The 27,773-nt window shown below is 39.2% G+C and overlaps 2 protein-coding genes across 2 annotated transcripts in view; both read right to left on the bottom strand.

Moving 5' to 3' along the window:
- Positions 1-1,165: 1,165 nt before the first annotated feature.
- Positions 1,166-26,567, bottom strand: LOC117742779 (disks large homolog 2-like). The gene is given in 16 exon segments (XM_034550409.1): positions 1,166-2,160; positions 3,235-3,326; positions 4,519-4,628; positions 4,888-5,001; positions 5,003-5,061; positions 8,316-8,345; positions 8,348-8,387; positions 8,389-8,417; positions 10,790-10,840; positions 12,700-12,796; positions 14,425-14,500; positions 15,020-15,196; positions 15,587-15,701; positions 18,446-18,490; positions 24,988-25,090; positions 26,418-26,567. Coding segments are annotated over 13 exon segments (1,053 nt in total). The 5' UTR covers positions 15,658-15,701; positions 18,446-18,490; positions 24,988-25,090; positions 26,418-26,567; the 3' UTR covers positions 1,166-2,053.
- The window catches only part of LOC117742911 (disks large homolog 2-like), a 36,998-nt gene continuing 27,448 nt past the window's right edge, over positions 18,224-27,773 (bottom strand). Inside the window, exons 10-13 of the mRNA XM_034550566.1 lie at positions 26,418-26,574; positions 24,988-25,090; positions 18,446-18,581; positions 18,224-18,230 (exon numbers count right to left, since the gene is read on the bottom strand). Coding sequence (XP_034406457.1) covers positions 18,224-18,230; positions 18,446-18,581; positions 24,988-25,090; positions 26,418-26,574 — 403 coding nt within the window. The remainder of the gene's footprint in view (positions 18,231-18,445; positions 18,582-24,987; positions 25,091-26,417; positions 26,575-27,773) is intronic.

Raw genomic sequence — 27,773 nt, 5'->3', positions numbered from 1 at the left:
TACTTGATAACAGGTTGTGAAAAACATCTAATAGCAGGAATGCTATAATATATTCTCCATCACCCACAGATTGTTGTCATGGGAATCTAACGACCAATGAAAGTTGCAGTATAACATAACAGGAGGGTTATCACACTGGTAGATGCATTAGTCATTCCCAGTGCTTTAAGTACATAAGGGATTCAGATGTTTAACAAAGCGAGGTGCGGTTTTACTTAATGCCCTTAAAGCAAGGCAAGCCACTGGTGAGTAAACTGGTGCATACACTGTACCGTGCTGCGTCTGCTCAGGACATCAGGGCTCATCCACTTCTACAACAAACAGTAATACATCTGAGAGAGCTGTACTCAGGCCTCCTAGTACTCTGTGGCTCACTCAGGAGTATTGTCCTGTCTGCTGAACATTGTTGCCTGGCTGGGTGTGAGTTCAAAAGGGTTGTTGAGTCATCGTTTCTGCAGCTCAGAAGAATCTCATAAGTGAGATTGCAATTGTCTCACGTCAACTTGGAGAAGGTCAGGCGACTATTAATGATTTAAAAGCCTGAGGACACAAATGTCTAATAGTGTACTGTGTCCCTGATCACTAAGTTTGAATGTTTACATTTTCATATCCAAACATGTTAGGACAGCCTGACAATTGTTCGTGTCCGTTTTAAAACTATAGTCAAGTGGCCATATGCACATTGAACCAGGTTTTGCTTGCTGTTCATACTGGACACTATGCAACACAAAGTATTCAAAAATGTATCTAAAACTAAATCAGAGTTAAACAAATCAACTGAGTCTTTTTGGTACAAAATTCCTGCTTTGTGTTACAATACTGCGGCTCAACAGGGAAACACCAAGATATTGGATATGAACCAGAGAGCAGGGCCAGGCTGGGTGTTGGGTCTTCCTAAACTATGAATCATGATCTAATCTCTGTCATTAAGACTCAGGAACAGCAAGCTGACTGAATCAGTGTCTGCTTCTAGCTCATCTGTTTTAGTCTTAGTGACTTCATAATGTTGCCACAGAATATCAATATCTATTACTTGACTGCATTTTTATAAAAACTTTCGTGTTCTGCAAGCTACTTTCGAAAAATATTGGTCCTTTATTTGAATTCCTATACTCCACTGTCAAAAGACAAAAGTGTTTCAGTATTACATTTAATTACCATTTGACCCTTTCCACTACAAATCTAATGAAATGTCTCTTTCACCACAATGTTCCCATCCACCCTAACACAGTCCCGACATACAACTACATCAATCAAATAAAACATGCTCTGTAAATGACCTTTTAATCAAAGTTTGTTTCAGTAATAAATAATTCTGTGCTTTTGTGCCCCCCAGCAATTTAAGTAGCAAAATATAGTGTTACATCTCCGTTGCCAATAGCAGCTTTCTCCCTTTAATCATTGTCAATGCAACAGCTGGATGAGTGATGTGCTTTTAAATAAAAATTAAAAAAAACTCATGAAAGTTTTACAGCAAACAAAACATTTTCTTCACATATCCTCAACATCATGTCAGAGAAATAAATACAGTAATCCAAGAAGGAAAATAAGCTGTAAACAAACACAAAGTTAAGCTGTGTTCAGGGGATGCGTAGACCCACAATTAGACAACACATTAAACCTTGTATGATTCTTTGCTAGTTGTTGCAGTGTGAAGGGAAGGGGAGGGTGCGTCAGTTGGAATACCTACTTTCCGTCTAATGTTAGCAAAGCAAAGACGCCTGCACGATACCCCACCTCCAGCTCCTACACTCCCCACATTTACTTAGCTTTCATCCCATTTATTTTCCTCTCTGTTCAAATCAAAATCAACACACATACAAACGTTCATGTTTCAAGACCTAAAACTCTCTAACACTTTGTGGAATACATTCAGGAACATTCGTGTTGAGTGAAAGAAGCAGTTACCAAACAAAAGTGAAAAAAACAACAACACATGAAACATATAACACAATAGTTATTTATGAATTCATCGCCATACAGTTATCATATGTTACAACAAACGTATCACTCGTCTCTAGCAGTCCAGGCTCCCTTCCATGTTGATGAGTTATTATAGTTTCTCCTTGGAGGGGATCCAGATATAGGGTCCTGAATGTTCCTCTATCACCTGTTTGCAGTGGCTATAAATGTCCTCTAAGGTGTCTCCTTGAACCAGGGCTGCAAAGCAAAGGGAACTCTTTATGTACTGTGGAAGTGTCTATAGAACAGGTTTGTCACATTTACATCATTACAGTCACTCTTTTCACTGATGACACTCAGCTGTCAAATGTTTAAAGCCCCGATGTAGGTCAAAGATATCTATTGACAGAATGAAAGGCCCTGCTGACCTGCCTCCACATGTTTGACACCAATTACCACTGTGGCAGTCTAAAGCTTCTACAAACTAAAACTTTTTCTATTTAAATATGTGTAACACTAGCGATGATTGCATGTCTATAATGCATTATAAACCTATTCATAATGCTTTATAATCTGCTAATAGCACTGTATAATTATAAAGCATAATACATATCTATATTATAATATATACACAGATAGTGTTACCCATATTTCAATGGCAAACGCTTTTGTTTGTAGAAACTGTTCAAAATGCTTAATAATGTGTTTTGATTATTGCTTATGATTATAATTATACAGTGTAGGCATTATGTTACTGAAAGATGCTATTATTACATAACAAAGGACACAGAGGCGCTCTAACAAATTATTCCACATCTGAGTTTGACTGAGTGTCAATAGAAAACAGAAACAAACATGTTAACACATGCTGTAATCCGAACACAAATCTGATTAGAATCACTGGAAGTTCAAACTCAAATATCACCAAAGTTAACTGACAGGTCGAGATGGGGCTCAGAGAGAATCTCTACGATAATCTGGATATTTTGGGCCTCTGCATGTGGCTCCACGTGAGCACAACCCTCTCACTGCTTCTGCTCTGTGGTGAGCTGGAAGGAGAGCCTTTAATCTGTATTATACATATCCACTGCATAATATATCTGCATTGCACTTTGTTTGTAAATATACTGCTCTCTTTGCACTGCTGGTCGGATGCTAACCGACATTGCGTTGCCTCAGTACCTGCACTCTGTGCAATGACAATAAAGTTGAATCTGAATCTGATCTAATCAAGCACCCAGCTAGCTTTGTGTGTTATCACTGTTTGAGCAGTGAGGGACAAGCTGAATATAGACGGCTTCCTCCGAATTTGTCCTTATATTAATATCATACCTGTGAAGAATTCACCAAACTCCTGCTCCAGCTTCATCGCCCTGTCAAACGTCTTCTTGGCTTGTTCCTCTGTCAGTCTCTTATTCATGTCCCTGTACAGGGACAAAGAATACACATAGTTATGTCCCTGAATTGCATTTGACAACTGTGACGACCCCTGCTGTTATTATTCAGCGGTGTCTTTGTATTTCAATGCATTGCATTTTATTGTTGGGCAGGATGTTGATCAGTGCCTCCTGCTAGCACATGGAACCTGCTAGCATTACTTAAGTTAAACAGTTGGAATGGTGCTGCCCCCCCCCCCCCCCCACACACACACACACATACACACCTACACATTTGTCATGGCCCAGGAGCCACAGATGTGAGACTGAACAGAATTCCAAGTAACACATTGAGTTCCCCTATTTATATTTTATAAGCAGTATCCACACATGCTACTATGACGAGCTACTATGAACTATGACATGCTACTATGACGAGCGCATCGCTGCAGCTCGTCATCACCCCAAGAGCGAGATGGTGGCACGAAGGTAGGAACTGTTACAGCTCCCCCACCACCCTCTACTCTTCCTGCTGACTCCACTCCCCAAAACCGGACTGGTACACCTTTTATTACCTCCATTAGTTCCTACCGCATACCCACTGCAGCACGCTCAGTGGCATATCCTGTTGTTGCTAACCATAATAATTTGATTAGAGTTCCCCTGCAACATCCCTCACTACCTCCAATTAATAGGAATCTGGCAAATGTTGGTCTTTCAAATATCAGATCACTAAATAAGTCTTTTTTATGCCACAATTTTATTACTGATAACAAACTGGACTTTTTTGTCATCACAGAAACTTGGTTATCTGAGGGAGATTGTAGTCCTTTTATAGAGGCAACCCCCCTGATTTTACCCACCTTCATGAACCCCGGCTGTCAGGCAGAGGAGGGGGGGTTGCTATTATTCATAGAAAAGGTTTCAAATGCTCTCCCATCTCACATGGTAACTATACATCTTTTGAACATCTTGGTGTTATGGTTAACTCTAAAGACCCTGTCATAATTGTTATAATCTACAGACCGCCAAAGTCTAACAGTGTTTTTATCCAAGAGTTTGCCGAACTTTTAGCCTATTTTATGTCACAATATGACAAAATTCTTATTTTAGGGGATTTTAACATACATGTCTGCTGCCCGTCTCGACTCTTGTCAAGTTTTATGGACACTTTGGAATCTTTTAACCTCACTCAGGCAATACAACAGACGACACATTCAAACAACACACTAATACTCACATTAATGAATCAATGGACTTAGGTTTTATGAAGATGGCGATGGGATAGAGTTGTGCTACTTGTAGTCGTTTGATGGCGTTTCCAGACACATCCAGAATGCAGTGTTTCCCCTGAGACAGAGGCATACATTTATAAGAGATGTAAAACACACAGGCGGCACTATGCACACTTTTTAAAATATCCTGTTTGAAACAGCATCCTATAAAGATAATAGATCTTTCCTTCTTTCTTCTGGTATGATATCACAGAGCAGCCGGTGTCGATAAACATACACTTAGATTTACACTGCAATAACATTGCAATAACTAAATTCACATTGAAACATTTATATTGGTGGTTCCATGTGGTGCAGCTTTAAACAGATCTCACCCTTTCAGCAACATATTGCACAGACTGGACACTCGTTTCCAAGAGATTATCATTGTACTGTCCCGCCTCAATGAACTTGTGGTCTTGGATGTCCTTCTCCATCTGCTCTCTGGACAATCACAAAGTGGTAGTCTCGACCGTCCACCTCGTAGTCCCTCTTCTGTCGAGTGGTATCTTTGGTGCAAGGAGGACATGTAAGCCTCTTTATAACATAGAAACTATAAAGCCACAAGGAGACCAGTGGATATGATATGAACATGGTACACAGGAAGAGGTCTCATCTAAAGCAGGGGAGGCTGCCTTCAAATGGGGTCATGTTTACCCTGATTTTGAGAAAAGTCCACATGAACATCCCCCTCTTGTTATATTCACAAGTGGAGAATTCACAAGTTGGGATGTGTTTCTGACGTTGTCAGAAATGACAAAGGCAATGGAAGTTAATTTTTAGTTGCATAATAAGTGAATATATTTTAATTTAAGATGTAAAGTCAAGCTTTTCTTATTGATATTCTGTCTGAGCAAAATGTTGATATTGCTAACAGTCCTCAGTCATTATGCCTTTTTATTTCCATCATCACACTACCTGCTTGCTAGCTTGCTAAATTGTTAGCCTCTGTGGCTTCTCGGCATCCATAGTCATATTAATGTTGCTGTTGCCTGGCAGCTGTGCTCTCACAACTTAACTACTTGAAAACTAAACAGATTATGTACATGACTTATCATATCAAAACCACGAGCTCACGAGTTCCATTTGAAGGCAGCATTTTATCAGGGTATTATAGACAATGAATAATTGAGATGAACGGCTTGCCCGATCTAAACACGAGTGGTGTCTCGCTATTGGACTTCTGTGCTAGCCGAGGTTTGTTCATAACGAACACCATGTTTGAACATAAGGTAGCCCATAAGTGTACCTGGTACCAGAACACCTTAGGCCGGAGATCAATGATCGACTTTGTAATCGTATCATCTGATCTGCGGCCGTATGTCTTGGAAACTCGGGTGAAGAGAGGAGAAGAGCTGTAAACTGATCACCACCTGGTGGTGAGTTGGATCAGATAGATAGATACTTAATTCATCCCCAGGTGAACATTTGTTTGGCCTGGTTGGCCAAGGGGTCTCCTGAAGCAGCTGACAGGTAACGGCAGGCCAGAAGGGCTGCACCTGCGGTGGACATGGATGCCAAAACCTGGGCATGGGAGGTATTCGGGGAGGCCGTGGAGAAGGACTTTCGGTTGGCCTTAAGGAGGTTCTGGCAAACCATCAGGCGGCTCAGGAAGGGAAAGCAGGGCCTACCCCAGGCTGTTCTCAGCAAGAGGAGGAACTGCTGACCGGGACGGGGACATTGTCGGGCGGTGGAAGAGCACTTTAAGGAACTGCTAAACCCGGCCAACGTGTCTCCTGGAGAGGGGGCAGCGCCTGAATACTTGGGGGTGGTTGCACTCATATTCCTTGTGGAGACTGCTAAGGTTGTCAAAAAGCTCCTTTGTGCCAAGGCACCAGGGGTGGATGAGATTCGCCCTGAGATACTGAAGGCGCAGGACATTGTTGGGCTGTCTGGGCTGACACGCCTTTTCAATGTCTTATGGGGGTCAGGAACAGTGCCCAACAACTGGCAGACCAGGGTGGTGGTTAACATCTTCGAACTATTGTGGTATCACACTACTAAGCCTCCCAGGGAAAGCTTATGCCAAGGTGCCAGAAAGGAGGCTCCAACTGCTTGTCGAACCTCAGATTCAAAAGGAGCAGTGCGGAATTCTTCCTCGCAAGACTACTGGAGGGGTCCTGGAAGTTTGCCCAACCAGTCTACATGTGCTTTGTAGACTTGGAGAAAGCTTTCGACCGGGTCCCTCTGGGGTTTTTGTTGGGGGTACTGCGGGAGTATGTGCCGGACCCGTTGCAATGGGCCATCCGGTCTCTGTATGCCTGCAGTAAGAGCTTTGTTCGTATTTTTGGTATTAAGCCAGAGATGTTCCCGGTGGGTGTTGGCCTCCATCAGGGCTGCCCTTTATCACCGGTCCTGTTATGATGTATGTATGAATTGACTTGACATTATTGTCAAATTAGTTGGGACCCCTTGTTGTAATTACCTCAAACAAATGTGGTGGAGCCTCTTTGTCACACCACTGAGTCTGTTGGTGCCAATGTTTCTTTAAGTTATGCTCCATAAAGCCTGCTGCTTTCTTAACAAATGGAAAGAGGTATATTTATTTAGGACAGCTCTGAGCTGTAACACATCCTACAAGCTCTGACCTTGTTGCTACCAGTATTTGGTGGCTGAATCTGAAAAAGAACTGTGCTTCACGTTAACCTTTAAAGATATCCACTCACATCAATCAGAGCTTGTCATGAAATTTGCACAAGTGAGCAATGGGGAAACGGTACATTACATGTTGTCACAGGTTTCTTTTTGCTTTGTTACTTCATTAATTAGATAAACACAGAGGGCAAGTCGGGTGGATTCTCCACTTATGAGCTACAAACTGAAAATTCTTAGAGCTTTGGAAAATAAGTAATTCCTTGTTGAGCATTGTTAAAATACAATGTGCTAGAAAGGTTTTGAGCAAATTTCACTGGATATCTTTAAAGACAAGAATGTGGCTGATAAGTTAACACAAATGACACATTTCAAACGGATCGTACCCAATAGTAATTCCAAAAAGACAAAAGGAATAGAGGTAATTATTGGAACAAACTACTTCAAGACTCACTCTCTAGACGACAAAGGGATGAAAGATTGAACTGAGCTCATCCACTCACTCACCTTGGTGCCCTGAACAGTTAGCAGCTGAATACGGTTTGAAAGGTATATTGAAATAAAAGAGATGAGTAAATCAAAACATGCAAAAGAAAAACAGCTTTGGCTGATGGACAACACATCACAGTATGAGAGGAGTCAGCTGTTCTCTTTAGGATGAGTCCAAATGAAGTGAACTGGGGTCACACACACAAACACACAAATCAGATATAGTCATATATAGATTTAGCCCTATGGCAGTGTTACATGAAGCTACATAGCTACAAAACATTAAACAAATATTTAGATCCACAGTCAAATCCAAATCATTGTATAAAAGAAACAATTTGTAAGCGCTGTGTGAGTGATCAGAGTAGGTGGGTCTGATTACAACAATGATCTATGTAGGCTGTCCCTCTACAACCATGTCAGCTACTGAATTTATCATCCTCGTCAGAGAAGTCTGTCAAAATTCCAGTTCTCCGTTCACCGTGGTTGGCAGGCAGGAAAAACTAGGTTTACTTCAAGAAGTCAGGGTAACACGCTGTGAGTAATTAACATATACATGTTCCTTTAAAGTTAAAAGTGCAGTACATTAGAGAACAGTGGTGGAATGACATCACATATGATCATGCATATGACAAGTTTAACACATCAAGAAACACAGATAATAATTTCATTAAATACTTACGCGGCACACAAGAACCAAACTTGTCTGGAATTCTGATATCAGATCATCATTGATTCTGTCCTTCATTGGGCCCCAGGATTATGACGGGTCTGGCATAATGAACTTGAAGAGAAAACAACAAGATTTTTTTTTAAAAAGACGAAATGGTTCTTTGATACGCATGAGGTAAACCTCATGTCAGCTTTACTACTTGTTTGTGTGCAAAGATGCATTACAATACTGTATATGCATATATTCATACAACATAAATATGAATGATATGTATGGACAGCATGATATGGACAATAGTGGACCAAAATCAATGTGATTCCTGCTGAGCGCTGGTCTGTGCACACAGCATGATATCTGATATAAGCAAACTGTTGTATAATAATTCTATAATGATATATAATCTCTACTACAGTATCCAGCAATGTCTTTTGGAACGTTTGATGCAAAGCTTTTGCATCATGTTGGTGAACGTTGTATAAACTCTTCCCTCTAGGCAGCAGCATGGTGTTTTAAACAGTAACTGTTGCTTACTGGTATTCACCAAGCGTTGGATTGTTTCTCCACAAAGAGCCGGGTTCAGACCACCGTCAGGCATCTTAGTTAAACCCTTCTGACTGAGAGGCGTCCAGTCAGAAGTATGTGTACACAAGGTGGAGCTGCTAGAAGATCTGCTCATTGATAGAGAAACACTACACTCACAGAGCGACACAGCCAATGTTTATAAAAAATATAAAACAAATACGCTATTTATATGTACGATTATTTAGGATAGTTACTTATGTGAGTCCGATATATAACCTTTTCATTGTCGTTCTTTTTTTACTAAATGGAGCCTGGTGGTACTGTTGGGGCCTTTCTTAAACCGCGCTTGACTTTACCAGCTGCCCTTGCTGACCACTATCACACACGTTTAAAAAATGTTACAATGTAATAAGGATCAAGCGTCTGGTCGATAAAATACGAGACGTGATCATTTGATTTGAAAAGTGTTAAAATATTGAGAGGAACTGTTTAAAAAAAAAAAAATTACAGAGGTATATATTGACTTCTATTACAGATGAAATCCTCATTCCCGACACTACCACCCTACTACCCTACTACCCATTGTAGGGTGGTAGGGTCGGGAATGTAAGCTACAGAACATATACGTACAGTATATGCTCAGGAACTCAGGGATATTCAGGTGACGTAAGACATTAGATCAAATAATTGCATTAATCGGTCAAAGAAAGCTAGAGTAAAGTAAAACAACTAACACATTGTTTATTTTAAAAGGATGAAACGTCTAACAGGTAGTGTTGTGGAAGCTACAAACACAAAGTTTGGCACAGGAGTCTCCCGATATTAGGCCGAAGAGTGTACAGATTGAGTTACAAACATGTAATAAATCTTCTGGCTAGCGTTTACATCGAGGATATAATGAATCAATGTTAAACTCAATCTTTGCCAATCTGGCATTAGTGTAATAGCCCTGGACACAGCTTTTAGCTGTACTAACTTGTGTTTAGCGGACGTAGATGATATATGTATCAAGTCTCATTTGTTATAAACATTCTGAGATCTGAGATCCAGACGATTCTTACGTTTTCAAAGGAGAGTGGGTTGATATTGTTAATGAGCTCGTAAATCTGGGATATCAATCCTTTGCTGTTCGAGGCGGCTGTCAACATTCAACATACATACATTTCATTGGCTTATTCGGAAAGAGTCAAACGTCTTTCATACAAAGCTCCTGACCTGCAATTAATGGAAAACATAGATCCTTGGTAGGTCATAGATAATGTAGAAAGGATTGATTGATCTGATCCCAATATCAAACCATAGAGTCGGAGCGAGAGTCTGTACAGGAGGGAATAAACATGTCAGTACATTTAGTGTGAGAGAGGGTAGAAGCTCCTTGCAGGTCAAAATGTCTCCTAAACTGAGCTCATATTCTTATTGTGTGATTCACTATTATGTTTGTACTCAAATTATTGCTAAGATGGGGCAAGGATGACCAGACCACTGGTCATCATAGCAGCAAATCATCTGCATAAAACCACATTTATGAGTAGACTTAAGACTTTCTCAATGGCTAGTGCAAACAAGAGGAGAGGGATGACACCCTGTCGTATTCCCCTTCCAAGGGGGAAGTAATCATATTGAGTACTGTTGGAGATTACAGCTGCTAAAAAAGAGGAATAAAGTAATACAATCCAGTTCTTAAAACATTGCTTTAGGAATTGGTGCGAGTAAAAGATAAATTCAGTTTGGACTCTTAACCGTTCCTTATAAAGATCTGGAGTTGGGAATTGAGCAACATCCAGAATCAGTTTGGAGTTTTTTTGTTTTGTAAGGTCTAAATCAAATAGTAAAAAAAAGAATAAAGTTTATAAAGTTAGCCTGCTACAAGAATTGGTAATGGTACACATGTGAGCAAGAGTGAAGCTTATTAATACACTGTGGTTAAGGCGTTGAGGCCAAGTTTTGATGACACAACTTACTTTCTTGCCGCATCACAGGTTCATATGAAAGAATGAAATCGTCTTGACTCCCTGGCGGGGCACATAGTGAACAATGTTAGTACGTCATTAGGACAAACACTCATTACTGACATAAACTTCATGCCATACTTGGCCCAAAGCCACAAGCATGGCAGCATGTCACAGACAAATGTCCTGTTAGTTTTGGTCTTACTGTTGACAGTTACCTGATGTTTTTGTAACATCAATGTACATGCATTGAGCAAACCATGTGAGTTGTGTTTGATGCTCTATCTCAGCTCATGTTGTTATTTTAAATGATAAAAGTTGATATTAGGTTAGTTAAAAAACACTTGTCAGAAATCATTTTTCACTCATTGAGTAATAGGAGCAGACAACTCAGCATTACAATAAAACAGGGTATTCAGCCTGCACAAGGAAAATCCTGAAATAACCCTGATTAGATCTGATGCGAGGACCCGGGACAGAGGATGCTGTGTGTGTACAGATTGTAAAGCCCTCTGAGGAGAGTTTGTGATTTGTGATTTTGGGCTATACTAAATAAATTGAATGGAATTGAATTAGTGTTGTTCCAAATTTACTTTTCCACCGAGATCAATATGAAAGTATATTTCTGTGTGACTGCAACATTTACTCCAACACATTACACGTTAAGTGACAAAACAAACGGACGTCATTGTGACATTCTCCAGAATTCTGCTTCTAACGAACATGCTCACAATTACGAAAACACTTTAGTGGTTTATGCCAGTGTCATGCAAGCATGCATCAAACAGTATTGACATTTAAGGAAAGGCGTCATTAAAGGGTGCAACTATATATAAAAAAAATGTTCAGCATGCCGTTAAACGTATGACACAATAATCTGTGTGGTGGGTCATGAACAGAGTGCGACCCGTAGGACCGGTGCTCCTTCAACACCTAGACCAAAATGTTTGGAACCATGTGACTGTCTGCCATATTAATATAATTAATATTATATATTATATAAATATAAATAATGTCATACTTTATAAAGAAACTTGAATCCAACACTAAAGTGGATTAATCATGGTAATAAAATAAAAGTCAAAAAAAGTCAAAGAAATCAATGTTGGTTCACAAAAAAAAGAAAAAAAAGAGGAAAAAGATTCTAACGTGACTTTTGACCGACTTTATTTCTCATGACTATTATTTAAAGCAATATGACTTCATGTGACAAGCTACTTTGACTGGGCAAGTGGCGTCTTTTACCATAAAACAGACCGCAGAGGGAAGCCAAAACCTAAATGCCCTCCAAACCTTGAGTTTAGTAAACCTGCTTTCCAACTTGTGACAGAAGTCCCACTGCACACTGAGAAGCAAGACAAATCCAACAAATGCAACATGCAACAGGCTGTGATTGTGGGGGGTTCGAGGTAAACGGAGATGAGGAATCATTCCTGGACCAACTTACTGAATGTCTTTGTCCCATACCCATCATCACCTATCCCCAGGATGTCCTATTGGCCGTCCAAAGAGAGCCAGAACAGAAGAAAGAGAGGAAGGAGGACAGCCGCAACATAAGCAAAGGCTTGGAGGCAGTGAGAGGACGGGGGTGTCTCTATACAGACACTAAACAGCCAGCAGGGGGAGCCAGCTACATGATGATAACAAGTGGGCTGGTTCAGACTGAACCTAAATCATCTCTGAAGGGAAACTGGGTCGTACAGTATCACCATATGGGGACACCAAAGTGAACAATATTGGCTTCTCTCCTGCTGACTGATGAGCATCTGAGCCAGAATGTCTCCGACTGTGGTCCAACAGAACGGAACAGACAACAGGGAAGGATGGAAAGAGGAATACAGCCGTGTGTCCCCATAAGCCCTACATGTCACCTACACCGACTCTCTGCGTGGAAGCACATGTGTGTCTGTGAGCTTACTTACGGTCCGAATCACTGCCATCCTGCTCACCCTCTTTGTTCTTGTAGAATGGGAACTTTCGCGTAAAGATGAAATTCTTTTTACGTTTGTCATTGAATGACTGTGAAGGGAGAGAAAGCATGGGGCAAACAGGCATATGTGTCACGTTCATGCAGACAAAACAACAGCTTGCAGAAAGTGGGACGTCAAGAAGTTGTGACTGATTGTAAGAAGGTAGCTCTGCTACTAAAATTTAGATTAAAGTAAAAGTTATTTAAGATCCTAATTAAATTGATGCTGGGTTTCTAGACCACTTAGAAAATAGCAATTTTGGTTCATTGTTAAATTAGACAAATAAGTAAATCATGCTGGTTCCAGCGACTAGAATGTGAGCATTATCTGCTTCTCTCTGTTTTATATGATTGTAGATGTCATAACTTTGTTTTGGACTGTTGATCTGACAAAAGGAGGCAATGTTACTTTCGATGGGCTGTTTTCTGACAGACTGAACACATAATTTATCAAATTAAAGATGTTGAAAATGAAAATAAGATTTAATAAAATAGATTAAATGATTTTATTACAATATCTGAATAGATTCTGATATCAAATGGTTTGATTGAACTGTAGTTACACTAGCAAAGACTGATATGAATAAAGGCATGTTACATATGGAAGATATATCATATTTTTTACATATATATATATATAAAATATATACGTTAAACAAAATAACATACATCATTATTAAAAGTTACATTTTCTCAAGCATGTTTGCCAAGGCTGTGCAGCAGTGTTGATACTTCTGTCAGATAAACTTTGTTCAGCGTTATATAATTAGTACAGAAACTTTACAGCATCTGTCTAACTTTAGCATAAGTTAACAAAGAAACTTGTGAAATCAGCATGGAGCCCCGACATCTACAACTGGAGTGAGAGAGTCAAACAGATGTCTTCAGTACATGCAGGGGAATAACAGTGTAGGTCCCAGTACTTCTTGATGTGCCACAGTTGCATCAGAGCCATTTAAAGTAAAAGCAAGGTGAGAATAAACTGAGAAGTAACATAACCAGGGTTTAGTTATAGAAAAGAAGCACACACACACATGCAGTGATGGAATGAAAAGTAGGAACTTAAGAGGATGAGACTTGAAATGCTGATTATGCTGATTTAAAGACAAAATACTGTTGCTGATGTGGAATATTCACAAAGGGCTCCATGTTAATACAGTGTTGTTTATACAGTATATATGTTGGATAGAGAACGTTTTACACCTGCCATGGTTTTAACTTTAAGTTGTATGAATTAAATATGTGTGAAAGGTAAAACATGTGGTTAAAAACGTATATGATGTATGAAGCTTTCTGGAAGAGGTTAAGGTGGAGTATAAAAATCAATGACAGCAAATCAGAACAAGCCCCACTCTTACAATGCTTGTTCTTTTTTTAGCGAACACTAGTGAGAGGGCATTCTTTCGTGATTCCATCATTATTTTTAAATGCAGCTTCATTGACATATATGAAGAAACACATGCACATGATGAAACTATTAAATACAAGTGTTTAGGTTATGCATGGACATCAAACTGCAGTGAGGACAGCACCTGACAAATGATGAAGCAGTGCACACATAGTCCCACAGTCACTGTGAAGACTTCAAGATATATCTATATCTGAGCCGCGTACTATGAATCATCAACTCCGTGAGCCAATATAAATTGCCCCTTTCAGCTCTCATAGAGGTACTTACCCCTTTTGAATCCAATGACCCCGGCTTGGCATTGAACTTCACAGTCTTTAGACGCGCTCGCTCTTTCCTCTCCACCCTGCAAAGCAAAAAGCTCCGTCAGTCATTTAGCAGAGAGATGAAATGAGATGACTCACGCTGACACGACGCTGAACTACACAACCACTCTGGGTGAGGACCGGTCTCAAACACCCTGTCTTAAAATGTAATATCTCCTCAGCCATTGCTTTAAACTGTGCATGTTGAGGACAATCAATACCAGGTCAATGAGGTGTCCAATATGTGCTTGCATGTGTGCTGGGTTCAAGCGTCTGGCATTGGATTTCTATATCACAGCCTAGCAATGGATAATTGTTTTCCTTTTTAATTGGTTTTCCCCTTCCAACAGCACCAGTGGCTTCACAGGACTCCTGCTGTCATTATTTTCTTCATAGAGGAATATCAATAAATTGTTTTCTGTGTTTCAAAAGGTGGCCCCTTCATCCCAGGGGCACTGTCGCCTCATTGACAGCTTGTTCCTCTTTTGGGCCGATCAATATTATTTTTTTACACAAATCACTTTGAGAGTTTCCACAACCAGAGACAGGTTTCTGCTCACCGTCTCTTGCTGGGGATGACACCCATCTCCTCACTGTCCCCGTGCGGGGTGACACGACGGGCCTGCCACCACTCATCATCTGAGGCGTTGATGACGTGGAGGATGTCTCCATACCTGAAGCTGAGCCCTTGGCTGGGGAGGCCGCTGTCCTTTGACTTTTCATAGTCAAACAGTGCTCTGTTCAGTGGAAGACATCAGGATTACCAGGATTAGTAATGCAAAAGATTCTGCCATGTGAGGTCTTTTGTAATTGGGTAGTGAGAGACTAGAAGACACAGCTTTACCAGGTGAGAGAGGTTAGTGACTGTTGGTCCAATAGGAAATGTTCTTCTGTTTCAGTTACGGATCTCAAACCTGATTTTAACATGTATGTGTACGTTTAATCTTCTCAGTCCGCTGTATGAAAAGTAAACAACCCAGTCCACAGACGGTACTCATGTAATGTTGCCTGGGATGAATAAGTGCCGACATCGCAGAATCAATTTTGAGGCATGGAACGGACAGCTTTTTCAAATGAATTTATCTGGATCATCCCAAACGAGGGTGACATCCTAAAAGAGGACCAACCTGACATAGAGCGATCTCTTCTGATTGGTTCGCAGGGATCCTGAGCCAGAGCTCATGCTGTGGTTCATCATCTGTTCCCGCAGGTCGTGGATTTTGGCCTCAAAACGCCCGTACTCTGCAAGACAAGATTAGAGACATAATGCGTCTGAGAGGGATCCCTATTGGGTGAAAAGTGTACTCAGAATAATGTATTGTATTTCATTTATATTTTGAGCTTATCACAGTGCACTGGATGCCATTATTTAAGTATTTGGATGCATACAGTAGATATACATCTAAAGTTATAATATTACTTTGATGTATATCTACTATATGCATCCAACTGCAATGATCTTTCCTTATTCAAATCGCAAATCAAAACCCAACTGTTCAGAACTGCTTTTAATGTGTTTGTTTTTGTTTTTAGGGTCCGAGTGACTCAGAAAGTCCCTAATTGTTTTATTTGTTTTACCTGTATTTTAGCTATTCTTATTTATTTATTTTTTGCTTTTAGGATGTTATAATTATGTGAAGTGTCTTTGAGTATCATGAAAAGCGCTATATAAATTCAATGCATTATTATTATTATAAATAGTAAAAACATAAATATTATTTAGGTTTATACTCTTTCTTTAAACCTACACCTCTTAAACTGTTATGTCTAAGTTGGGGAAAAGTAATTTGGCATCAAATTGTCATCAATATTTTCTACTGGGGACCTCTGGTGTCAGCGTACTGTCTACATCTAGATTACATTTCCTCCAGTCATGTAGCAATATCAAACTGTCTATATCGATATCTGATGGAGAGCCTTTTGACATTAATTTATTTGAATAAACTTGCCTTGTAAGTGGCTGAAAGCCAGACTTGACTGTGACATAAACTGATAACCATACAAAAATGATACAATAAACACCTGAGCATATTAAGGGAATAGATAGATGAGGGAATATATGTAAGACACATATCTAAAGTAATCCTTTGTGTTGCTACAACATTCCTCCTTTGCACCGATGCACCAGTGTTTCCAGTCACTGCATACTGGAGCCATGAAGTGAACTGCTCTTAGCAAAGTAAAGGAGGATGTCAGGATGTGGGAAGTATGCTTCTCCTGACAGTGTGGTTACTGTGAAGATTAAAGATAATATATTGAGGCATTGCTGGCTAATCTGTCACTTACAGAGATCAAGCAGTAAAGAAACTTTGACGTGTTCTGTCATGAAACAAACCAACCACTGACTGCATAGTCTGCATTTTAGAAACAAGGGCAAGAAAAGATGGAGCATAAATAGAGCTGAAAATACAAAATATGTTTTATTGATGTTTTTGTCAATGTTATCCAAGAAAACTTGCTACGATTGTCCACAGGGTGCCAGACTTGCAATAAACTCGTTCATGCTTCCTGTCTGATGTGCTTCCTCGCCATCCCATCCCAAGGAAACTGAAATGAGGAAGTCTCATTTCATACCTAGAAAATCATCTACAACAAAATGCAAAATCCCAATCTAATTTGAGAAACGGACATTTCCACTGTATTTACTATAACCAAATCTTCTTACTATGAAACAAGTCTCACATACCTGTCTGCATGTTCACTGTGATGTTATATCCTCCTTATAAACTGTCTGCTCTCTACACACAGTCCATTCCTGTGACGACAGAGTGCAGCTCTGAGTAAAGAATGGTGGACACACCTCTCTCTCTCCTGTGGCTGCTCATAAGCAGTGCAGGGCAGAGACAAGAGCCAACAAGACCAAGACTTTCATTTAGATCTGGTCACGCACAGCTGATCATACACATGATCAAGTTCCTAGTTTTCCATTGATATGAGGAATCTATTTTCAAGAGTGTACAGTATATGTGGGTGTAGAATATGGTAATATCCATACCTACGTTAACTCCTTACTAATCAACTGGACTCACACAGACCTGATGTTCTTGTAAACGTGTCTGTTTTCCTTTAGATCATCCCGTCTGTATCTAAGGAACTGTGCACGTTCTCTACATCTCATATCATTTGTCCAAGAGAATCTCATTTCGCTCTTTTTCGGCTTGTGTGTGTTAGTGACACTGTAGATCTTTAAGCATGCCAAAGTGTTGGTAGTCTTTTGTTAAAAATGAGTGAATATCCAGAATCAACATCCCGTAGTAACCACTGCACACCATCTCACACACAATGTATGCATCTACTTGCCAAACACAAAGGTATTGGCCTCTAATGTTATACTATGTGACAAATCAATAAGGAAACATGATTTGATTCCTCTAAAGCATCGGTACTTTACAGATTTGCAACGTTTCTCTAGGTCTATGGGTGTGATTTCAGGGTCATCATGTGTTTCCGAAGGCAAAAGTCTTTTCACACATGTGTAGATCCCTATTAGATTAACATATATCACCCTGCTGACATTTACCACTAGTAATGTCATGCTTTACAAAGGAAGATGTTACTATCCAGCATTGCATACACAATAGTTTTAGATTCATTAGTTAAGGTTACGAGATATTCACTGCTGACCTCTATGCCTCCCAAAGAGAATAGAGGTGAATTTTGTTTGTTTTTTAACAAATGAAACAAAACACAGTATATTTTTAAAAAAAGGACATTATCTTAATTACATCCTTAAAGGGGAAGAAAAAAGAACAGTGTTTGAGGGGTCACGGCCTGGGAGCACAGGGACAAACGGTAAAGTGAGGAGGTTTTTAAAAGGGCATGTGCAGTGGAGGAGTGAGAGTGAAACAGATTGGGAGAGGAAAGGGTCAGGTGTTCATGGGTAAAACGCTTGGTGAGGAGGAGTGAACAGACTGTCTGTGATCACATTCACTCGCTGGTGAATGATGCTAATGCTCAGAGCAGCCACAGGTGCCAATGGCACGAACCTGGTGCAGGAGAGCGGGCCCGTCGCGGTGAGCATAGAGCAAGTTCTGATGGGCGAGAAGAGAAAGCAGTTGTTAGTCCCAGAGGTGTTTAGAGCCCGGTTAGAGATGGTACCTCCGACAGAAAGAAGCCAACGAGCTGGATAAGTGAGGGGGAGCATTCCACAAAACTGTCAGAGTCATCCCTAAACTAAGACTTTTGATTAGAGAAGGCTTCAGATTGAACTGGATGCCAAATCTAGTTTGAAACCTCTGAGACATGAAAGGTCTCTGACCATGAGTCACTGGCTCTACAGCCCTCCAGCAGATACTGCTGCTGTTGACCTTAATAAGTGAAGGCATGCCACCAGTCAAAGCTATCTGATCCACAACACGTTAACTTACAAAAGGTTGGTCTGGTAGATTTGAATTAGCATGAACATGCCCTGCATGGGTTATTACAATTTACATGCTATTGCTACAGGACAAAGAAACCACTAATCAGTGTAAGACAAGTATAATGTTGTTTGGTGAATCAGGATTAATTACAGGATTCGCATCTTTTCTAAACTATTCTCAAAAAAGTAAGAAAACTTTAAATGATTTAACATTTCTTGTCTTTGAGACTTGTCTTTCTAGAGTTGGTAAAGGGTGGTGGTTAACATTGTAACATGATTAACGTTGTAACATGGTGCTAACGTTGTAACATGGTTAACGTTGTAACATGATTAACGTTGTAACATGGTGTTAACTTTGTAACATGGTTAATGTTGTAACATGGTTAACGTTGTAACATGGTTAACGTTGTAACATGATTAACGTTGTAACATGGTGTTAACTTTGTAACATGGTTAATGTTGTAACATGGTTAACGTTGTAACATGGTTAACGTTGTAACATGATTAACGTTGTAACATGGTGTTAACTTTGTAACATGGTTAATGTTGTAACATGGTTAACGTTGTAACATGGTGTTAACTTTGTAACATTGTTAATGTTGTAACATGGTTAACGTTGTAACATGGTGTTAACATTGTAACATGGTTAATGTTGTAACATGGTTAACGTTGTAACATGATTAACGTTGTAACATGATTAACGTTGTAATATGGTGTTAACGTTGTAACATGGTTAACGTTGTAACAAGATTAACGTTGTAACATGGTGTTAACTTTGTAACATGGTTAATGTTGTAACATGGTGTTAACGTTGTAACATGGTTAACGTTGTAACATGATTAACGTTGTAACATGGTTAATGTTGTAACATGGTGTTAACGTTGTAACATGGTTAACGTTGTAACATGATTAACGTTGTAATATGGTGTTAACGTTGTAACATGGTTAACGTTGTAACAAGATTAACGTTGTAATATGGTGTTAACTTTGTAACATGGTTAATGTTGTAACATGGTTAACGTTGTAACATGGTGTTAACGTTGTAACATGGTTAACGTTGTAACATGGTTAACGTTGTAACATGATTAACGTTGTAACATGGTTAATGTTGTAACATGGTTAACGTTGTAACATGGTGTTAACGTTGTAACATGGTTAACGTTGTAACATGATTAACGTTGTAATATGGTGTTAACGTTGTAACATGGTTAACGTTGTAACAAGATTAACGTTGTAATATGGTTAACGTTGTAACATGGTGTTAACATTGTAACATGGTGTTAACATTGTAACATGGTTAACGTTGTAACATGGTGTTAATTTTTTAACATGGTTAACGTTGTAACATGATTAACGTTGTAACATGATTAACGTTGTAACATGGTGTTAACTTTGTAACATGGTTAATGTTGTAAGATGGTTAACGTTGTAACATGGTGTTAACGTTGTAACATTGTGTTAACGTTGTAACATTGTGTTAACGTTGTAACATGATTAACGTTGTAACATGGTTAATGTTGTAACATGTTGTTAACGTTGTAACATGGTTAACGTTGTAACATGGTGTTAACTTTGTAACATGGTGTTAACTTTGTAACATTGTTAATGTTGTAACATGGTTAACGTTGTAACATGGTGTTAACATTGTAACATGGTGTTAACATTGTAACATGGTGTTAACATTGTAACATGGTTAATGTTGTAACATGGTTAACGTTGTAACATGATTAACGTTGTAACATGGTGTTAACTTTGTAACATGGTTAATGTTGTAACATGGTTAACGTTGTAACATGATTAACGTTGTAACATGATTAACGTTGTAACATGGTGTTAACTTTGTAACATGGTTAATGTTGTAACATGGTTAACGTTGTAACATGGTGTTAACGTTGTAACATGATTAACGTTGTAACATGGTTAATGTTGTAACATGGTGTTAACGTTGTAACATGGTTAACGTTGTAACATGATTAACGTTGTAACATGGTTAACGTTGTAACATGGTGTTAACTTTGTAACATGGTGTTAACTTTGTAACATGGTTAACGTTGTAACATGGTGTTAACATTGTAACATGGTTAATGCTGTAACATGGTTAACATTGTAACATGGTTAATGTTGTAACATGGTTAACATTGTAACATGATTAACGTTGTAACATAGTTAACGTAACATGATTAACGTTGTAACATTACATTACATTACATGTCATTTAGCTGACGCTTTTATCCAAAGCGACTTACAATAAGTGCACATGGTTAACGTTGTAACATGGTTAATGTTGTAACATGTTGTTAACGTTGTAACATGGTGTTAACTTTGTAACATGTTGTTAACGTTGTAACATAGTGTTAACTTTGTAACATGGTGTTAACTTTGTAACATTGTTAATGTTGTAACATGGTTAACGTTGTAACATTGTTAATGTTGTAACATGGTTAACGTTGTAACATGGTGTTAACATTGTAACATGGTTAATGTTGTAACATGGTTAACATTGTAACATGATAAACATTGTAACATGATTAACGTTGTAACATGGTGTTAACATTGTAACATGGTTAATGTTGTAACATGGTTAACGTTGTAACATGATTAACGTTGTAACATGATTAACGTTGTAACATGGTGTTAACTTTGTAACATGGTTAATGTTGTAACATGGTTAACGTTGTAACATGGTGTTAACGTTGTAACATGATTAACGTTGTAGCATTGTTAATGTTGTAACATGGTGTTAACGTTGTAACATGATTAACGTTGTAACATGATTAACGTTGTAACATGGTTAACGTTGTAACATGGTGTTAACTTTGTAACATGTTGTTAACTTTGTAACATGGTTAATGTTGTAACATGGTTAACGTTGTAACATGGTGTTAACGTTGTAACATGGTTAACGTTGTAACATGATTAACGTTGTAACATGGTGTTAACGTTAATCGTTGTAACATGATTAACGTTGTAACATAGTGTTAACGTTGTAACATGGTTAACGTTGTAACATGATTAACGTTGTAACATGGTGTTAACTTTGTAACATGGTTAATGTTGTAACATGATTAACGTTGTAACATGGTGTTAACTTTGTAACATGGTGTTAACTTTGTAACATGGTTAACGTTGTAACATGGTGTTATTGTTGTAACATGGTTAACGTTGTAACATGGTTAACATTGTAACATGGTGTTAACGTTGTAACATGGTGTTAAAATGTTAACATGGTTAATGTTGTAACATGGTTAACGTTGTAACATGGCGTTGTAACATGGTTAACGTTGTAACATGGCGTTGTAACACGGTTAACGTTGTAACATGGTTAATGTTGTAACATGGTTAACGTTGTAACATGGTGTTAACGTTGTAACATGGCCAACGTTGTAACATGGCTAACGTTGTAACATGGTTCTAACGTTGTAACATGGTGTTAACGTTGTAACATGGTTAACGTTGTAATATGGTGTTAATGTTGTAATATGGTGTTAACGTTGTAACATGGTGCTAACGTTGTAACATGATTAACGTTGTAACATGGTGTTAATGTTGTAATATGGTGTTAACGTTGTAACATGGTGTTAACGTTGTAACATGGTGTTAACGTTGTAACATGGTTAACGTTGTAACATGGTGTTAATGTTGTAATATGGTGTTAACGTTGTAACATGGTGCTAACATTGTAACATGGTTAACGTTGTAACATGGTTAACGTTGTAACATGGTTAATATTGTAACATGGTGTTAACATTGTAACATGGTTAACGTTGTAACATGGTGTTAATTTTTGTAACATGGTTAATGTTGTAACATGGCTAACATTGTAACATGGTGTTAACATTGTAACATGGTGTTAACGTTGTAACATGGCTAACATTGTAACATGGTGTTAACATTGTAACATGGTGTTAACGTTGTAACATGGTTAACGTTGTAACATGGTGTTAACGTTGTAACATGGTTAACATTGTAACATGGTGTTAACGTTGTAACATGGCTAACGTTGTAACATGGTGCTAACGTTGTAACATGGTGTTAACGTTGTAACATGGTTAACGTTGTAACATGGTGTTAATGTTGTAATATGGTGTTAACGTTGTAACATGGTGTTAACGTTGTAACATGGTGTTAACGTTGTAACATGGTTAACGTTGTAACATGGTGTTAACGTTGTAACACGGTTAAAACATTGTAACGTGGTGTTAATGTTGTAATATGGTGTTAACGTTGTAACATGGTGTTAACATTGTAACATGGTGTTAATGTTGTAACATGGTTAACGTTGTAACATGGTTAACATTGTAACATGGCGTTAATGTTGTAACATGGTTAACGTTGTAACATGGTTAACATTGTAACATGGTTAACATTGTAACATGGTTAATGTTGAAACAGTTAACGTCTGTGGCTCAGTGGTTAGCAGGTCCATCTTTCAATCAGGTGATTGGCGGTCCTAGTCAATGTGTGTTTGAGCAAGACACTTAACCCTGATTTGCTGTGTCTACGGTGTATGAATCTAATATGATTGTAAGTCGCTTTGGTAAAAGCATCAGCTAAATGAAATGTAATGTAATATGGTTAACGTTGTAACATGGTTAATGTTGTGATGTTGTAAAATAGTTAATGTTGTAACGTAGTTAACTTTGTGAAATGGTGGCAGTTATTACATTGTAAAACAGTGGGGGTTAACGCGGTAACGTTAACCCCCACTGTTGTGAAACGGCGTAACTGCGATTACTTAAAACCACGGGTCGGCAATCTTTCCTATCCAAAGCATTTTGCCCTATTTTCTACCAAATAAAATGTGTCTAGAGCTGCAAAAGCTATTTGATATCACAGCTTATAAAGTTGTATATATAGTCATATTATCTATACAAAAACTATAGTTTGTTTCATTTATGAAATTATAGAACAAGAATAAATTCTTGACATTGACATATTTTACCTGTTATAAGAAGATTAAACTCTTACGAACATGAGGAAAAAAAAATACACTGTCATGTGTCGGCCTACATTGTGGTCAAATAAACACAACTATGCAGGTCTTGACCCCTTCCCATATTTGTGGCTTATGGAGTAGAGTGGTCGTCCTTTAACCACAAGGCAGCAGGTTCGATACCTGTCCTCCTCACAGTTTGCGTGTCAAAGTGTCCTTTAGCAAGACACTGAACCCACAGTTGCTCACTGGGAATGCTAAGTATGGGTTAAATGCAATAACTTATTATTTGAATAAAATAACTCTGAAATAAATAGGCCATGTCGACACTCCTACGTTTCCATTTTAAAACACATATGTTTTGCTACATTTACAGTGAGCGTTCACACTATGCCAGAGTTTTAAACCAGAGCACCGAAAACAGAGGAGTTTGGAAACGCTCCCGAGGACAGATAGGTTTTTTACTAACGGACACTTTAATATCGCATGAGCTGCCACAGAACTAGCAGCAGTAGTTGAGTTTGGAGACTTGATCCACTTCGTGAAAGTATATTTACTTTGCTCAGTTGAGAAATCGTTATTTTTCGCTCATCTCGAGCTTGATATTTTTCAGCTACATTTTTGTAAAATAAATATTACATTTTTCTTTTTTTTTTCAGTGGCACAGTATCACCTTAAACTCCAAGATAAGAGGTGTTCCCTTTAAAAGATTGTCCACAGGGCAGCATATTAAATGACACACACAAACAATTATTTGACTTAAAATAAGTGCACTTGTAACATCATGTAACTTCATAGCATAGTGTCAAGTGGGGTAACGTACAAATGAACATACAAATGACTTGTTGGTTGGTTTCTCTTATGCAGGTCCCCTGAGCTCCTACCAGTGACACTGATGGTTTCACATTGGAGTTAGTAGAAAGCCTGGTGCATCCCATACAGACCATAAAGTGTGCCTAGTGCGTCGGTATCAGACACTGAGAGGCAATGCCCAAGCGTCGGGGCTAATGGACCTGGAGTGAGACCAGGCTGAACAAATAAAGTGTGCTCAATGTGAATTCTTCTTCTTCCACCGCAGTCTTCACCATATTTGAACAGATAGCTATGAGGGATGCTTTTATTGTGACTGTAAATATATGATAGTGATGTGTGAATAAAGTTTGCAATGAAACAAGGTAAGCCGTCACTTGGCCTGATGCTAACCAGATCCTTCACATGTTTTTGTGCTGACTCACCTTCTGGTCTGTACTGGGCAAAGATGGTGACCACCTGTCCAGCTCCCTTCAGGGCTGCTGCTGCTTGTTCATGTGTGGCTCCTCGTAGGTCAATGCCATTTACCTGTGTTAACAACAAGGAACATTCCAAGATTAGTTGGGTGGAATGTCAGACACTACAATGACGTGTAGCACAAATAAAGATAGCTTAACTTTATACCACACCAGTGCAAATGCATGGTAACCTTCAATGGAACAACACTTGACAGTAGGTGCATGTTTCTTTCTTTTTTAAATTCCATTTAAGTGTCTCGTAGCTAACAGTGCTAACGGTACAAACTACTGCAAATGTGCTGAACCTGAGGGGGAACCAGGTGGTAAGTACTGCACTTCTATGATGTTCACTGTTTGTCTCATATTGTTAATGACAACATTTAAGAAATATGCAACAAAATATAAAAACTGTGTGGGTTAATGTATGCATCTAAACAAACTAATGAGTGAATGCATCTCAACACAAATGTCTCTGTAACTACGCGTGAATTTAATGCTCATGCTGAGGGAAAAGGGGAAAATCTATTATATACTAACGTTCTCACATTATCATAAGAGGTGCTGCTGAAACCAGGTCATCTTCCTCACAATGTGAAGAGCTCATTTAAGGAACATTAAAATGGTCATCTGAGAGAAGGAGATCCTGTTCCTGTGTCGCTCTCTTCGAGAGGAGGCACAGTTTAACACATTTATGTTTGACACACCTCTGTCCTTCAGTGTTTGGGCAACTCAACAGTGGCAACAGAACAAATAGTCCCAGCTGTAAGCCACACTGGAAATGAACATAGAGTGTGTAGAGACAGAAAAATTAAATGGGTAGGAAGTGGGGAAGGGGCTATTGGCCCCTCACTTTACGCTGCAGGCTGGATTTGGCGTTGCGGCTGGTCCCATCACAAGATGGCCTGTGGTATCTGTCTGCTCTCATCAAGGTATGCCCAGGTGCTGATTGGACACAAATGACCAGCTAGACAGTGACAGACTAGTGCACAGGTTCAGCACAAAATAAACATTCTAGTAACAACAGTAACTCAGACACACTACCCCGGGTAATATTGGAAAAATACCGCAGGGATGAAAAAAAAGACCAGGTTGTACATGTTTGGCCTTGAAATTGAATCTAGGCCAGTAGGACTATTACACTCTATAAATATGCTGGGAACACACAGGTTTAACTCTTTAAGTAGATCTGTACTGGCAGTGAGGGAACCTTATTGAATCCAGCTTTGTTTGATTAGTTGAGGTCTTTTTGTTTTTAGGCCATACATTTCTACTGTACAACATACAGTAGATCCCACAGGCTAAATCCAAATGGTGACTTATTGATAAATGATCCACGACTTATGATCCCAATCCATTTAAAAAAAAATAATAATAATTTGTGTCTTGTAGCTACTCACCGATAAGATCTGGTCGCCTCGCCTCAGCTCTCCACTCAGGTCTGCAGGCCCTCCTGCCAGGATGAAGGAGACAAAGATGCCCTCTCCGTCTTCTCCGCCGACGATGTTGAAGCCCAAGCCTGTGGAGCCCTTGTGGAGCACCACCTTCCTGGGTTCCCTGTACAGACAGTTCAGATAGTACATCAGCTCGGGGGAGTCGTTGGGTTTCAGCATCTTCGGCTCGGGCGGCGGATGACAGAGAGACAATCGAGAGGTACGTCGACCAAAGCCTCAGTGATGCTTTGCTCAGGCTACGGATCTCAAAGACTGCCGGAGCTCCACGGGGGGATGGTGCTCTACTTAGGATCACTTGTCCCCAATTCAGTTGTGACGGAAAAGAAACCTCGTCACATGCTCACACACACTGGCTTGATTTCTCCCTCTCTCACACACACATGCACACACAAGGAATCATGCATGGGATGGCGTCAGACATAAACTGAAGGACAGAAGCTCCTTTAGGGCTGAAGTAGCAATTTTAGGGAACTGACTTAAACACAGACATACTTTAGGCCACAGACTCCCATTTGAAGAAGATTTGGTTAATACAGCCCATACAGCTGATAATAAGATGATGTGGTTCATGTTGTTGTTGATGATAATGGCGACAGTGATGTCTTTGTTGACGTATATTAATTCTGTCTTGAATTCATTTTTCAGATGTTATTGCTGCTGTGCTTTTGAACACTGTGGACGTGTGAGCCAGTGACTACTGTGGTTGGACCAGCCCACTGGTTTTCAGGAGCCCTCTCCTTCCTCTTATTGTACTGATATCTATGGTCTTTCATGTCTTGTTATATTCCTTAACGTAAAACCTGTTGCACTTCAGGGACACAAATATAGTTGATATGAAAATGAACGTGTTGTTTAGCACTGAATTAGTCCCTCCAGTGTTCACGGAGAGACAATGCAGAGTGTCACCTATTGTCGAAGACAGTACTTATATCTACCACACTAAACACTGAAATCAATAATGTTATTTCCTAATGAATGAACATCACCATGAATATAAGCAATGAACTGCCACCTTCTGGTGAATACATAAACTACAGGAGCATGAAAACGCAATGCCACATCATTGGGCGCTCTGGGCCTTTTTTTTTTTTTTAGAGCAAAGCTGTGAATATTTGATTATTTTGCAGAACCAACCACGTGTCATCTGTGGTTCTCCACATGTTTCAGTACCCCGTTTAGTGACAAAGCCAGCCTCCTATTCAGCATCGTTTGAGGATACATCCGTTTCTGGCTTTAACACAAACTTGGTGGTAACTTGACCATAGAGCCAAACCACATAATGTTTTATGCTAAACTGTAACA

This window comes from Cyclopterus lumpus, chromosome 14 (genome assembly GCF_009769545.1).
Source record: "Cyclopterus lumpus isolate fCycLum1 chromosome 14, fCycLum1.pri, whole genome shotgun sequence".
NCBI lineage: Eukaryota > Metazoa > Chordata > Actinopteri > Perciformes > Cyclopteridae > Cyclopterus > Cyclopterus lumpus.
Note: the sequence above shows the minus strand (reverse complement) of the source record. Positions and strands in the feature narration are given on the sequence as shown.